A 14,975-nucleotide genomic window follows, 5' to 3' on the forward strand; every position below is an offset into this window, starting at 1 on the left:
TTATCGCCTGATTTTTTCCTTTTGTTGAATTTTTATATTTATTTAAAAAAGAGAAATATGTAAAATTTCTTGTATTTTGAAATATTATTTATAATTATTTTATAATATTATTATTAATTTTTGTATGCACATTGATTCTTCGAATACTAGAGTCTATTTCGCTTCAAAAGTTTTGAACAAATTGGACCAATAAGAATTCAAATTTTATTCTCTATTATTAATACCTAGAATTCCTTGATTTCCTAGAAATTCCCTAGAAATCTTCGATATGATATTCGAAATGAGAGAATTGTTCAAAACAATCAGCAAAAAATTTAATTTACAGTGAAGATAAAATTCTAACCAAAAATAAAAACAGCTCCAAAAATCGAATTTCCTATTCTATCCTTATTCAGAAAGTTATTAATATATTCCTCGTTTCTCTATTTAAAATTACCGCCCAGTATACATTAATCTTCATAACAAAATTTCACGATCAAACACTTTATATTTTATTTAGATAATTGCATTTAATTGTTGATTTTCAAAAACATTTTTATGATTTCAAGGGCCAGATAGCCATTTCGACATGATTATTTTTTATTTCATGAAAGAAAAATGTAATGAAATATTAAAAATATTAAAAATATTAAATTGTGTAATTACTGTTTCTTAATATCTTAAGAAATATTTTAACTGGATAAAAATTGAAAAATCCTAATAACGTAGCCAGTATGAGATTGTGCTCATGCTTCTTGTTTCATTTTAGAATTCCATAAATTCTTCTATAAATTTTAAACTTTATCCTATTTTGTCTATTTTCATATTTCTATTATTTTTACGTGTAATATTATAAAATGCTATTTCTATCAATTTTTGCTCGAGCAAAATTTTTTGTTGACAAGAAAATATAACACCAGTTGTGACAATAATTTTCTTAGATGTCCATGCACTCGAAACAAATTTTAATTCAACGTTGGAATATTTTTAACTGACAGATAGATTCGACTATGATCTGAATATTTCGAATTATACTGATGTTTTACCGATTTAACTAACGAATTGTCGACATAAAAAAGTATTTTCGTCGAGGATGATCTCAAAATATATTGAAATTTTTAAATAAAATCGAACCTGGTTTCTAGCTTCTCTTTTGATTTGTAATTTATATATTTGCAACATAACCTCGATATTAATGAACACTAATTCCATTAACGAATGGCATTTAAAAATTATTTCGATTAATATTAATATCGATAAAATAAAATCAATATATTTGAAAATAAATTAACAAACGTGCAATTTCTAAATTGATAATTCATTTTAATTACTAACAATTAACGTTTTCATTCTAAAAGGAAGATTTCTTCGTCTAAGAAACCCCATAATTTAAACAAGTATATCCTCATTAACACGTTAAGATTATGAAGAATTAAAAATATAAACAGAAACAAATTTGCACAAAAATTGAAAAAGAAAAGAATATCAATAAAATATTTTCAAAAAATTTCCATACATTGTAACAAAGTTTTAAAATTTATAAAAAAGAAAATATATATTAAAATATATTTCATTTTCAAATATAACAACAAACTAATCTTTCTAAATGTATTCTCATATATTCTCATAATATATTTAAAATATTTGCAATAACTTTCTAAATTTTTTTAGAAAACAATCCAAAATCTCTAATAAATTTCTCAGCAATCCAAAGTCTTAAGTGAACATCGAACCTTTAATCAATATATATAAAAATAAAATAAGAATAAACATCAAGAAGAAAAATAACTAAAACGCTGCAAACTTATTACTAAATAATCTAAAATCTCTAGAAAATCCCTAGCAATATAAAATAACTAAAATTATACACACAAGATATCACATCTTCAACGAATATACACGAAAATGTAATTTTTTATAAGGAAAAACAAAAAGAAATATAGTGAGAACGTAACCGAATGATCGAATTGAATGAATTTGAACCGAAGTGAATCGTTCGCGAACGCCGCACTAATGCCAAAGAATTCAAAGCAATGGACTTCGACACGCGTGTATACACGACCCAGTCCGGTCACGTTCTCGTGATTCAAGGTCGAAACCTTTACAAACCTTCTGATCGTTGCAATTAATCACGCAAAAAAATCAATCGATAGCCGAATTAAAATCAGACCTTGAACCCGGGAATCGCGGGAAATCGGATTGATCGAGATGATCGTTCGAAGAATTCGAGAGAATATTTAACGTGATTGAAACTCTTGTTCTTGCAAAGAGAATTTAAATGGATAGGAATCTGTAAATGAAATGATATTAGTGCGAGTTCTAATATGTACATTTGTACGTACGTATGATGACTCATAAAAGTATTTAAATAGATATTAATTCTAATGATTGTACGGAAGATTGTTTGTTTTTAATGTTACATATAATTTGCATACTTTATATGAATGAAACAAATATATGCATATTGAGTGAGATATTGTAAATTGTTTGTAATATTATGCGAATAATAATGTTTTTAAAAAGTTTGTATTTGAAAAACGTTCACATAAAAAATAAGCTAGAAGGAATTTTACATATTTCAATTTTATTATGTGATATAATTTTATAATAATATAAATATTATATTATTATTTTATATATTTGTGATAATAATGGTGTTTTTGAAAAAAATTTAATAAATATTGTTGCAAGATTATATAGCAACATAAGAACATTTAATAATTCTGCAATTAATACGTACTTGATATTTATAGTTTTGATTATAAGTATAGTGTAAGTAGTTTGAATGAGTGTTGCTACTATATGCGCACTTGTGAATTGATAAAAAGTGAAATCGCAAGTTTTAATATTAGATTAGAACGCGAAAAGTACTTGACACAGTTAAAAAAATTGGCTTTAGATAAAACCAGAAACGAATGATTTTGGACAACCTTGATTTTTAAATATAAACGCAATCCTTGAAAATTAATTAATTCTTTTAGATATACGGTTGAAGATTCAATATCCAAATTAATTGAGAGATATAACTGTTTCGATAAAAAATTTCTCGAAATTAAAAATTCTAGCCTTTTTTTATTTTGATTATTTTATAATATTATGAGAATATAAAATATTCTCATAATAAAAATATTTTTTAAATCTTATTTATATCTTTTATATTTTTAAATTAAATAAAATAAATTTTATAATATCGAATTACATTCTTAAATTGAATAATTAATTCTAAAAATATTCTAATATAATAAAATATTTTGAAATATTAAAATGAATTTGTCATAAAAAATTAATATACTAAAAAATAATATATGTATTGCATAAGAAATTAAGATTTATATACTGGTAGATTAGATAAATCCCTGGAGTATTCTTATCTCAACATTTATAAATATTATAAAATGAATTATACAACTTTTAAATATCTCAATTCAATTTTGTGAAAAACATAATCATAATGAAAGGTTAATTGCAAATGGAATGCGTTGATTTTTAACGCATAACGATTTCTAATTTAACTTTATTACGTCATTAGAAAGCGTGGACCATGCGAATTCCTAACTTTCGACAAATCAATTTCTTGATAGATTTAGAAAAATTTTTAAAAGTTCAATTTCATACACGAAACAAAATTTTATCCTATCCAAGAAATTGCAATTGTAGTATCAAAATTAAGATTATAAAAGAAATATAACAATACATATTGAAAATTTGAAAAATTGCAAATTATTAAAAATATTTATTCAATTCCTCTATAATATAATAAAGACTCTATTTTATACTTACATTATTAGAAATTTGTTTAAAAATATACGAAAAATAATGAAAAATATGTGTTCTGTATAGTTTTACAAAACTTAACCTTTTTTACGATACAGATAATCAAAAATAATCAATGACTGACATCATAACTAAACATGAATATTATAACCAACCACTTACTTCACATGAAACATTTTAATCTTATCAAACGTTAATTCTTAGAAAACCAACTCTCAAAGTACTTATATATACAAAATTTCTGCACATTTGAAATTTTTACACAGCAACGTTAAAACGACAAACTGCCACTGGAACAGCATCAGCGCCCTCTTGCGCAATTGAACTAATATTACTATCGAAATTTAACGAATCGAAATTTAACAAATCGATATTCTTTACGATAAATTCTTTTGCATAATATTAATAAATTTACTGAAATAAACAAAATTATGTAAATCAAACAATTCAAAAATAATAATTAAACAATTTAATTACGTGATGATTTTGATGTAAAATTCGAAAATTCTAAAAAAAAATTTATAACCTAAAATCTATCACTTGTCGATCAATTATTATTATTAATTGATACATTATAATTATAATGCAACAAGATATAAAAAATGTAACAATGTTTCGCTTTTAAACGATAAAGATGTAAAGACGATCGATCAAAAGAAAAAAGGAGGGAAAAAAAACGAACAATCATCATCGATCGTCAATCGTTAAGTTAATTTTATACAACTTAAATTCGAACCAAATGATCAATCGAGATGCCAAAAAAGAAACGATTACCGTTACAAACGTTAGTCATGAGCTGAAGAAAAAAAGAAGAAAGATACTTTGTCGCTGGATGGAACAAAGGATCGCACGAGGAATACGGATATTTCTGTTCGAAGCACGTTCGGAAACCAGACATTTAAACGTATCCAAGGGTCCGGAAGACTACATTGTCAGCGGGTCGGTGTCACGTTGGAAGGAAAATGAATCGTGGAATCGTGCAATTCGATCCGGAAGCGGAGAATTCATTACTATAGCTGTCGAAGGAAGTCTGCGACGAAGGCGATTACACGACAAGAATCTTTCTTCTGATATCTTTTTATTTCATCGAAAATTTTGTCATTTCGTTTATATTAATCTAAAATTTTATTTTATTTACTTGTCATTATAAGAATGTATCTATTAATTCTAGTAAAATTTTTTATTTCTTTGATGTATCAAAGTATGACAATGTTTAAGCACCTACGCACAAAGAAATACGTGAAAGTGCTTGACCTGCTATGTTTAACGACACTTTTTCAGACTTGTAGTATTTCATGAAGAAAGAAAGCAGAGAGAAAGGAAAAATTAGTTCTTATAAAAAAAAAAAAGCAATAATCTCATGATTTGTTCGATATAACATTTTTTAAATTAATATAAAGATAAAATCTATAAATATTTGTTACATATAGATTTTAATGTCTTACATTAATATCATACTTTCTATTCTGATTGTATGTATATTCTATTCAGATTTTATAGCATTTATTTTGACTAGATAAAATCTAATTTCTATTAACATACGATTAAAGTGACACCTATTAATAACTATTAATTCCTAGATATATTTACAAATATCTTTTTAATAAGCAAAGAAAATTCCTTTTATATAAAATTAATTGCGAATGTTGATTTGCCCATCACTACTATCGCTACACATTTGGCAACGGTGACGTAACACTGATTCCACTGACATGATTTACCTCCTCCGTCTATGACGGTGAAAATACGGCAAGCACGCCGGCAACCAAAACCGTTGCGTACCTACGCAACAAGCGTGTTTTTTAAATTTTAAAGGGACCTCCGACGCGTGTTCGACGTCACCGGACGTTTCTCTCTCACGCTTTGCGGCCGAAAATAAGTTAACGTTCTGTTGTGCGACTTTCCATGCGCTACCTAAATTGAATTATATTCGCGGTAAGTACATATATCGAAACAAATTTTTGCTTGTAGTACCCGAAATTCGATGAATTTTGCATCATATAACCTCTTCGAACGAAAAACTTTAATTACTGTGAGCATTAATATTCTAAATGACAGACAAAATGTATTCTTATATTGTCTTTACAATGACACTTGTTAAATATTCGCAGATGAAAGTTCAAACTGAAATTGTCCGAATATAGCTGATATTGTTCAATGTGATACAATGTTATATCGATATATTATTGATAAATAATTGCATAAAAAATTTAAGTATAAGAGAGATTATTGCGAATGCTTACGTAATATGAATATTTACTGTAGATCGTCAAAAAATAACAACGATAAGCAAACTTTATATATGACTATTTCTCAAATATTCCAGAGGATAGCGATTTAAAAATTAATATTATCAAAAACTTATGTCTATATACTTGTCAATTTGATTTTGAAGTCAATTTCATTAAAACTAAGTGAAGTTATCACAGTAGAACATATATATATCGATATCAGTATCGACCAACGTAACCCTTACGACTCTCGAAAAAGTCGAAGGAGCTATGCATGCGAGACTCAACTTTTTCACGATTTATTCCTCATAATTGAACGAAATAATCTTTTCAATTTTATCGCAACATTTGAAAAACGATATAAGGAATTTTTATATTATAGTACAAGATGCGATAAAGTATGATAAATGAGTAAATTTTGGGAAATTCAAGGGCGACACGTGGACCGGAAACAGTTGCTCACCTCTAACATCCACTCCGCGACAATCTTGCGCATGAGCGGCGAGATGTCCCTCTGCACGCACTCGAAGTAAGAACTGCTGGGCGCGTATCTTTCCTCGGTTTTCAATAGATTTTGCAGCACACGGTCATCACCAAGAAGGGCTGGATCAGCATAGGCTCTGCACTCAGTCTCAGTAGTCTCGCAGCAAAGCAGATCCATGATCCCGTGGCGTTTCTAACCTCTCGAACACGCACACGCACAACAGAGAAACGGCGGTGGCGGCACAGCCTCTCCTCCTCCTTTTTCTCTGGTGACTGTTCGCGATCGAAGATATTCCGGTGTGTCAAGCTTTTCGACGACGCACAGAGATTCTCGGGGATCGGACGTTTTTTCTCTCCTCCTTCGTTTTTTCCGTCCCTTCTCACCGCCGTCGTCGTCGCCGTCGCCGTCGTCGCGGTGTCACTTTATTCACGTGCCACGTTGCCAAACCGTTTTTCGCCGGCGCGACCAGACAGAGCATGCACGAATCGATCGTAAAGATACGGTAGTTCACACGAATTCGCACGAGAAGACGCTTGCCAGGACACTCAACACTTCACAAAATATAACATATATATACACATGTCATACGCGTGTATACATACACGTACAGGACCTTGGTTTCGGGCAATGACTTCGAATATATCACTCACCTAGAGGCTATGTACGCGAAAACAATATATACAACACAACGTCGAAATTCGACGACGTGAAAAAAAGCCGGGTTTTATTATCCCTTGCACAACACACTCTCCTTTCGTCTCTGATATTCTCTCGTCTGGCGTAGTTACCGAATTGTATAGCTCTTTTTCTTGTATTGAGCTCTCCTATTTTCTTTATGTACATATATATCCTCGTATCGTCGAAGCTGCCTCTCGATCAAGAAAAGAGAAAAAAATAAAACGAATAGCTCGAACACACACTAGTAGCGAATGAATAAAAAAGATCGTTCGAAGGGACGTAGGACGTAGGTTGTAGGATTATAAATAAGCGTAATTCGGCCTTGTTGGTTGTGTTTCGTCGATTAGAGTTACTTGTGAATAGTTCGTTGCACCTAGGTTTACGTTGTTGTGGATAGGTGCACGAAGAAACTGTTCCCCTTTTGAAACAACTTGGCTTCGGGTGATTTAAATGTCCTGCGATGCAAGCTTAGTCTTATTCACTTCCTCACGATCCGACACTGGCGACTTACCAGGTCAGAATGTCGCTTGTCGTCGTACCGTGGTTCGGTCTCCTCCGGTTCGTTCTATCCGAAGGGGTGGTAGGTGCGTCCCCACTATCTCGGCGCCAAACGATCACGTGACCATGGATCGATCCCTACCACCAAAGCGCCAGCGTGTCACGTGAAACGTAACTGTTCCCCCACTATTGGCTGACATGACTGGGGCGCCAGTGCCGGATTCGCATCGTGTAACAAGAACCTAGCGCAACTGCCACCTACAGGGTCGCCACCTTCGGCGTCTCGTGTTATTTCAGGGACGACTATGAAATCTACGGAACCAAGGTGGTAGTGTTTTAACCTGCTGTCGAAATTCACAAAGCTGAAAAAGTTTTGAATGTGAATGATTTATTTAAACCTTTTAGAGCTGTGCTATTCACGATTTCCGTTAGAATTTGTGAACAGGTTAAAATTTTTATTGTGAGATTTAAATTTTTGAGGATTATTCAGGATAAAGCGTATATTTATGTTTTAAATGAAATATAATTTATTTTTTTTTCTTTTCTGATTATGATTTTTTTTGTGATTTTCTATAAATGAAAGTTCTAGAATTTGCGATTCTTATAAATTATAATTTTTATTTGAAGAAGAAAAATATTTTAATTCTAAAAAAATTAATAATTGATATAAACTAGCCATTATATTATATACATTAATCTTATATTTTCCTTCCTATCAATACCATGTAGGCGTTATGTAAGAAACGTTTTCATCTAACGAATAATATGAGTCATTAAGAAAATCAATAAAACGTAACCTGTTGAAAATTTAAAGATCACATATATTTATTAACTTAAACTATTATCTAAGTGTTCATTTTTAACTTTATTTTATTAAATTTTATATATATAGTCGTAAATGTTATTACAAAAATAAAATGTTTTTGAAATATATTTTTAATTTAATTATAATAAAATTTTATGTTAAATATTAATGATTTTTTATTATGTATGTAATTATAAAATTTTCGAAATCAAATGATTATCTATGTATTGAATAGTAGCCACGTTACGTCTAACATGGAGTAGGGTTCCATGTGATCACAATCCGATATTGACTCGAGAATATTCGGATAAGTCCGGATTCATTCGTTTTCATTCGTTCATATACAACGTTGAAATTCTTTGCATTATTCTTTGTTATCAAAATTTCAAGTCTTTTTATATATTTTTCTATTTTTCATCTATATTCTTTTTAGTGTTGAAGTTAATCATTCATTTTATCGACCGCATGAAAATTGGTAAAATTATTAATAGAAAACATTGATGAATCTGCTATAACAAAGAAAATAACGAACAATTTTCTTCAGATATATTTGTTATACACGTGACAATAAACGAGAAATTCCATTCTTTTGTTGAGAATAGACTGAAGCAGTGAATTATAAATACATCATTGTTAAAACATCGTGAAATAAAAGATGGAAAAGTATACAATAGGTTAGAAACCATGGAATTGCAAAGGATTAAAAAATATGAAAGTCATCTTGAAGTTTTTAAATAGCATTTCATATTTTCTTTGTAGTGAGATAATAACTTCAATTCTGCAGTAAATTAGAACATACATGTTCAAATAAAATAGAAACTATATCAAATAAAACGAATCATTTGACTTCTATAATCATGGCATAATCAGGTATGAAAACATTAAATTACTGAAATTATAACAAATTTTTAAAGCACTTTAAATTATCTATTCTTGTAAATTTTGATAAATTTGATTAAAGGAATAATTTTCCTGTAAAAAAAAGTAATAAAATACATTTTATTATAATATATCTTATTATTATTACATTACTTTAGCACCTAGTATCATTTATTTATTCTTCACAATCAACTTTATTATAAATTATTATTTTTTTTTCGTAAAATATGAAAACAATTAAAATTTTAACAAGCTCTTCTATCTGCGTTCTTTCTGATCCGACACGTCATTAGAAACCCGATAAAAATTCGTTCACCGATCTCGTCGTGCAGGAGCACTGTTCGCAAATCGTTGCTACGTTACTATCGTTGCTACAGAACATAGAATCGCATTATCGCCAACGACTCGAGAACGTGCATGCAGACCCATGGGTTCTTCTCTCCTTTCTTCGTGTCCGGCGATCGAACGAACGAAGCCTAGCCGGCTTCTTTCGTTGGTTTCTCTGGCCGTGTCGAGAAATTTCTGAAGCGTATATAGGGAAAGTAAGGGCCACTTCCGCCGGATAATTTGAACGGGAGAAAGAAACGGTCCGTGTAGGAGTGGGAATGTCCTTCGTACACGAAACTCGCGGGTTCTCGATTTGTCTGCGCGTACTACGCGTTTACTACGGTGTCGTACGCGCGTGCAACTTTACGCGACCGGATGTTGCACCGCGTACCAGACGACGTCGTAACGACTGAACAATAAGTGCTTCGCTGGAGTACTACGAGTAAATCGAAACGATCACGATTCGTCTTATATTAGATGCCCGGCGAAAACCGGATGACCGGATGTTTCGTTACTCAGTTGATCGTTGATTCGACGATTGGTCGGATGGTTGGATGGAAATAATATAGATACGATTATTTATGTAGGCTTAATGTGAAGCTATATTATTTTTAATTTAATTAATTGTTATTGATATAAATAGTATGAATTTTTGTTTTTAAAATATTTAATTTTCAGGAAATACGAAAATTGACATGAGAAAAGAGAAAAATAAGTAGTCATTAAATAAAGGTTATGTAATAAAAAGAAGTGAGAAATGAATGAGTATTTATTTATTATTATTTGGTACGTAGTGTAATTATTATTATTAATAATGGAAATATTAATTATAATTACGATAATAAGTTAGAAATTATATGCTAATATTAGAAGCAATATATTTATTATATAGTAATCATTTTTATGGCCATGGTCATGGTCACGATGACAGTGACAAGCTATAGTGACAGTGATGAAATCACGATCGTATTATATTACTCATGGCTGTGTCAGAACAAACTTGTAATCAAATTGCGAGTATAAATTATGAGCAATTTGCGCTTTTTTATTAGTTGTTAGTTAATATAGAATATAGTTTATTAGTTAATATAGAATTTTATTATCAGAATTATCTAAAAATTATTTTTATATTAAACAAATGTTTATGTACCTAATTAATTTATCATATTTGAAATTTTCTGTCACGATAATTATATTAAACACAAAATTGCTTATATTAATTAATTAAAAACATTAACTATTTATTCCTTCACTTTTAGTCCTAGATCGTATCAATGTATTTAAAATTCAAATTAGATACTTGTGTTCATTAATTTTTCGCCGTGTTCTTCATTATTGTTCACTTATTAATTAAAGTTTAATGTTATTTCTAGTATGCATATATTAATCTCTGTTTCACAAGACACGAAGTGTATCCTGTATGCTTTGAAGAATAGAATTTTAACAATGAATGGAATATTATCATTATCTTCTTTTTGATAGAACCAACGCATATTTCGTTTAGTATGAGATATTAAGTTTATATATTTAAATATTAAATATTTTATTTATATTGGATTTAACAATTAGTGTTTCTAGTGTATTATGTATTTATTGCTACTAAACGTTAACAATTATAATAAATAATTAAATATTAACAGTTTTTGTTACATAATAAGCTTACATCGTACAAAATAAATTATAAAATAGATAATTACAATAGATAATACAAATGAACCGTTGAGAATTAATGTTTATGTGAACAAAACAATTTAATAAACAATAATAGGTTCTTTAATTACACATGTACATAACTATGAATCATAGCGGCGGCGCCTTAAGTCTAATATTAGACTAATTACAGATAACTTTTATTATCAAGGCAAAATAATAACAATGATGTAATTCATATTTTTAACAATCAATAAATACAATTATCTTTTCATATATTAAGATTTTTATTATAAATTTCTAAAAAGCTAATATTCTATCATTCATAATTTTCTAATTAATTCTGTCAAAAAAATCCTTTTAAAATCTAACATATCTTTTATAAATATAGTCATGTTAATGTAAATTTTTACATCTGCTCCCCCTAAAGGGTTAATTCTTATTCTAACTCTTTTGTCTCGGTCGGTATTATTGGAATCGAAAATAACGACCGTGTCCCGCAATCCAATTGTCAATCTGTGATTACCATAATTTAAGATTAATCGAAGGAATCAATTTACCAAATCTTATAAACTTTCCTTGGGGAATCGTGTATACTCATCAAGTCCTTTATTAGACAAAGTACGACAAAGTGGCCATCGTACTTACACAACACGTGGTCGGTATGTCGGGCGAAGATTTATGCCAGTGAAAAGCCAGGCGAATATCCTCGCCTCCAGCCGGTTTAAATGGCTTTGAGGCGGCTCTATACGCACTCTCGCTGCGCTAGTATTTAATTTCACTAGAGCATGAATGTTCCGGTCGGTGCTTACCCATCTTTTACGATACGCCTCGCAACGTCTTCCCCTTCGAACCTGGCCTCGAAACTCATGCCAGTTAACCGCGCCATGGATCCTATGTGCGTCAAGAAAATGAATTTAGGTGCAATCGGATCTTCGACGCTTGCGAAATCTTACGATCACGTGGGAAACAGTCATGGTTCCTTTTCAAACTTTGCTGGAGCTTCTTTCGATAGTTTGTCTTTTGAGGTTTTAATTTTTTCTTGGGAATATTTTTTTGGGAGTTAGTAAAAAGGTTTGTCATCTTTTATTGTGAAGAGTGATGCTATAATTTATGACAAGTAATTTGAGAAATGTTCTCTTTTGATTTGGTGTTTTTTTTACATAGATGTGTTTGAGAGGTTAGGTATGAAACAATGTGGTAGAATCAAGACAGTATGTATTTGAAGAATATTTGAGAATTCTTGTGATTAATAATCAAGATTTTGTGCATAATTAAACTGATATTTTTAGTGAAATTATAGAAATCATCAAGATATACGAAGAAAGTATCACATAACCGTAACAAGTTTGATAAAATGTTAGAAATGAATTTTATAATTTACAAATTCATGCAACAGGAATTTATAATCTACAACTTGAGGTTTGTAAATTTTCATTTATCAATAATATTAATATTAAACACGAATAGAATTGAAATATATTTTTTTCTAATTTTAATTATTTTATTTTCTTTCGTATTATACGTTATTTTTTGGCTTGTTTCAAAGAAGAAACTTCCAGAAGTTTCTTCTTGGAAATAAAGATTTTCCAATCATTCTACCATTCTAGTAAATAAGCCATTTATAGTCGTGAACCCGGTTTCTACTCGAGTCGGCGCCTTTATCCGAACTTGTTCGTCCTTTATCGCCATGTAATGGTCCCGATATGCGATTGTTAAATTTGCATTCATGCACCTATGGATATCTTTTCATTTCAAATTGTTAATATGTTACATAAACAAAATGTTATATAAACAGTTTATAGTATAAATATATTTATTAAAATTTAAACGTATATTAAAGTATATATATATACATATATATACATACATTCAATATATTTTGACATAACCTAAAATAAGATTATCATCAAAATATTCTCTGAAATAATTTAATTTTTAATATTTAAAATACTTTTTCATAATAATATAAGACGTTTCGGTTTATATAGACGCATTATCCTCAATAAATAATAAATTAGTTGATTTACGCCAAGCTATTTACAAATATAAGGATGGTAGCGTACCAACCCAAGTCTCATTAAACGATTATTAGTTGCTTACGTTTAAAGAAGCAATTTCGACAGACCAATGTCCGCATTTCGGCTACGTTGGGTCCGCAGACCGACTGAATTGCCGCTTGGGGCTAATTAGTGTTTAACTAGCGAAATAATCTTTTTTTCTAACTGTTCACGCCCCTCGGTACAGTCCGATGTCTCCTTGGAATCGTTGATGAAGCTGTGCTTTATATGGGATATATCTTTATGAGAAATTTTTCAACGATGACGAACATTTCGAGAATGTTTAAAGGGCTTTTTTCATATCATTATTCTTCTTTAACGTAACAATTTTAGGTTAGGTTTTGAGGTTTGATGATATTTGGGATTAAACATGACTAGTATTTAGATTTTTTGATTTTTCGAAATTGCTTAATATTTTAAGATACTATTAGGATACTATTTAGGATACTATTTTTTTTAAATATCTAAAAATCTTACAAAAATTCATAAAGAGTATTATAGTATATAGTATAAATCTACTGTAATTTCATTAGATAATATCTTTAGTTTCCTTTAGTAGATTAATAAATAAATGTTTTAATAGAAATAATTTAAGTTTTTCAAAATCTTTCTGTTTATTCTTTTTGTTTCATTTGAATAATTAGAAAATATTTATCAATTTTTTACCAGAGTTACTAGGGTTATTAGATTTTCCTAGGATTACTAGATTTTCCTAGAATTGCTAGTAACCACAATTATTACACAATTGGAATAAAATTTAATATATATATCTTAATGAAATTCGTTCGAATTCTTTATTGACAATCGAATTCTGATTATAACCGAAACAAGAGTCCAGGAAACAGGTGCAGAACGAACCACAAGTGTTTATCGGCGAGCCATCGTGCTTTGCGAGTTTCCTCGCTTTTGGTTTGCTCGTACGGATCGTTGGAAATGTCCGTTAAGGTAAAAGTGGCATTCCATTCCTCAGCCAGCATCGAGTGCTGCCAGTACACGAACTTGTTTCGATTAGTTGAGAACGAAATCCCGTCGAAGTCTTTATAAAAATTCCGAAAAAGAATTCCCCAAAAAACTTATCTTGCTCGTTGATCGGTCTGCCGCCAATAATCGATGGAAGGAAGTTCCAACGTTGACGTTGACAACCGATCTTCCGTGAGTTCCTTGTTTTATATCGAAGGAATTGAATCAATCTTTCGTCAAATTTTAAGATTAACATTATTCGTGTTTAGATACAAAACGAATAATTTTTCTGTCTTTTTTAATAACAATATTTCGAAAAGACATATAACATTTGACATTTTACGAAATTTAACGAAAATAATTATTAATTTTTTTCAAGAAATTATAAATCCAAAGTAACATTTCCTATCGAAGAATCTTTGAAAAAATACCTTTAAAGTATAATAGAAAAATTAATTCTAATCACAATTTCTTCGAAGATAAAAACGATCTACCAACATCTTCCAAACAAATCATCGATTCGATTTCAATTGAACACCCCAAAGTAGCCCAAGTAGCCCGTGGCCCGGGGGGAGGGGGAGGGCCCAACCACCAATATTTGGCTTATCTGTCCGCAAGTGGGCGTGCTCGATAATTCCCAACAAGCCTGC

The 14,975-nt window shown here is 29.9% G+C and overlaps 2 protein-coding genes and 1 long non-coding RNA gene across 3 annotated transcripts in view; 1 reads left to right on the plus strand and 2 right to left on the minus strand.

Moving 5' to 3' along the window:
* The window catches only part of LOC102676275 (G1/S-specific cyclin-D2), a 46,351-nt gene extending 38,306 nt beyond the window's left edge, over positions 1–8,045 (minus strand). Inside the window, exon 1 of the mRNA XM_006612905.2 lies at positions 6,448–8,045. Within this exon, the coding sequence (XP_006612968.1) occupies positions 6,448–6,645 (198 nt within the window). The 5' untranslated portion in view covers positions 6,646–8,045. The remainder of the gene's footprint in view (positions 1–6,447) is intronic.
* Positions 8,046–10,380: 2,335 nt separating this feature from the next.
* On the plus strand, positions 10,381–11,583 carry LOC102675946. Its single transcript, XR_421297.2, has 2 exons — positions 10,381–10,441; positions 11,029–11,583. It is a non-coding gene; the product is annotated as an uncharacterized LOC102675946 (long non-coding RNA).
* A 12-nt stretch (positions 11,584–11,595) lies between these two features.
* On the minus strand, positions 11,596–12,222 carry LOC116185207 (the record flags this gene model as incomplete). The annotated part of the gene is made up of 3 exons (XM_031509136.1): positions 11,596–11,605; positions 11,672–11,821; positions 11,954–12,222. Coding segments are annotated over 3 exons (429 nt in total), but the record flags the coding sequence as incomplete, so codon positions are not given.
* Between the last annotated feature and the right edge of the window lie 2,753 nt (positions 12,223–14,975).

Source organism: Apis dorsata, unplaced genomic scaffold (assembly GCF_000469605.1).
Source record: "Apis dorsata unplaced genomic scaffold, Apis dorsata 1.3 scaffold_129, whole genome shotgun sequence".
Taxonomy (NCBI): domain Eukaryota; kingdom Metazoa; phylum Arthropoda; class Insecta; order Hymenoptera; family Apidae; genus Apis; species Apis dorsata.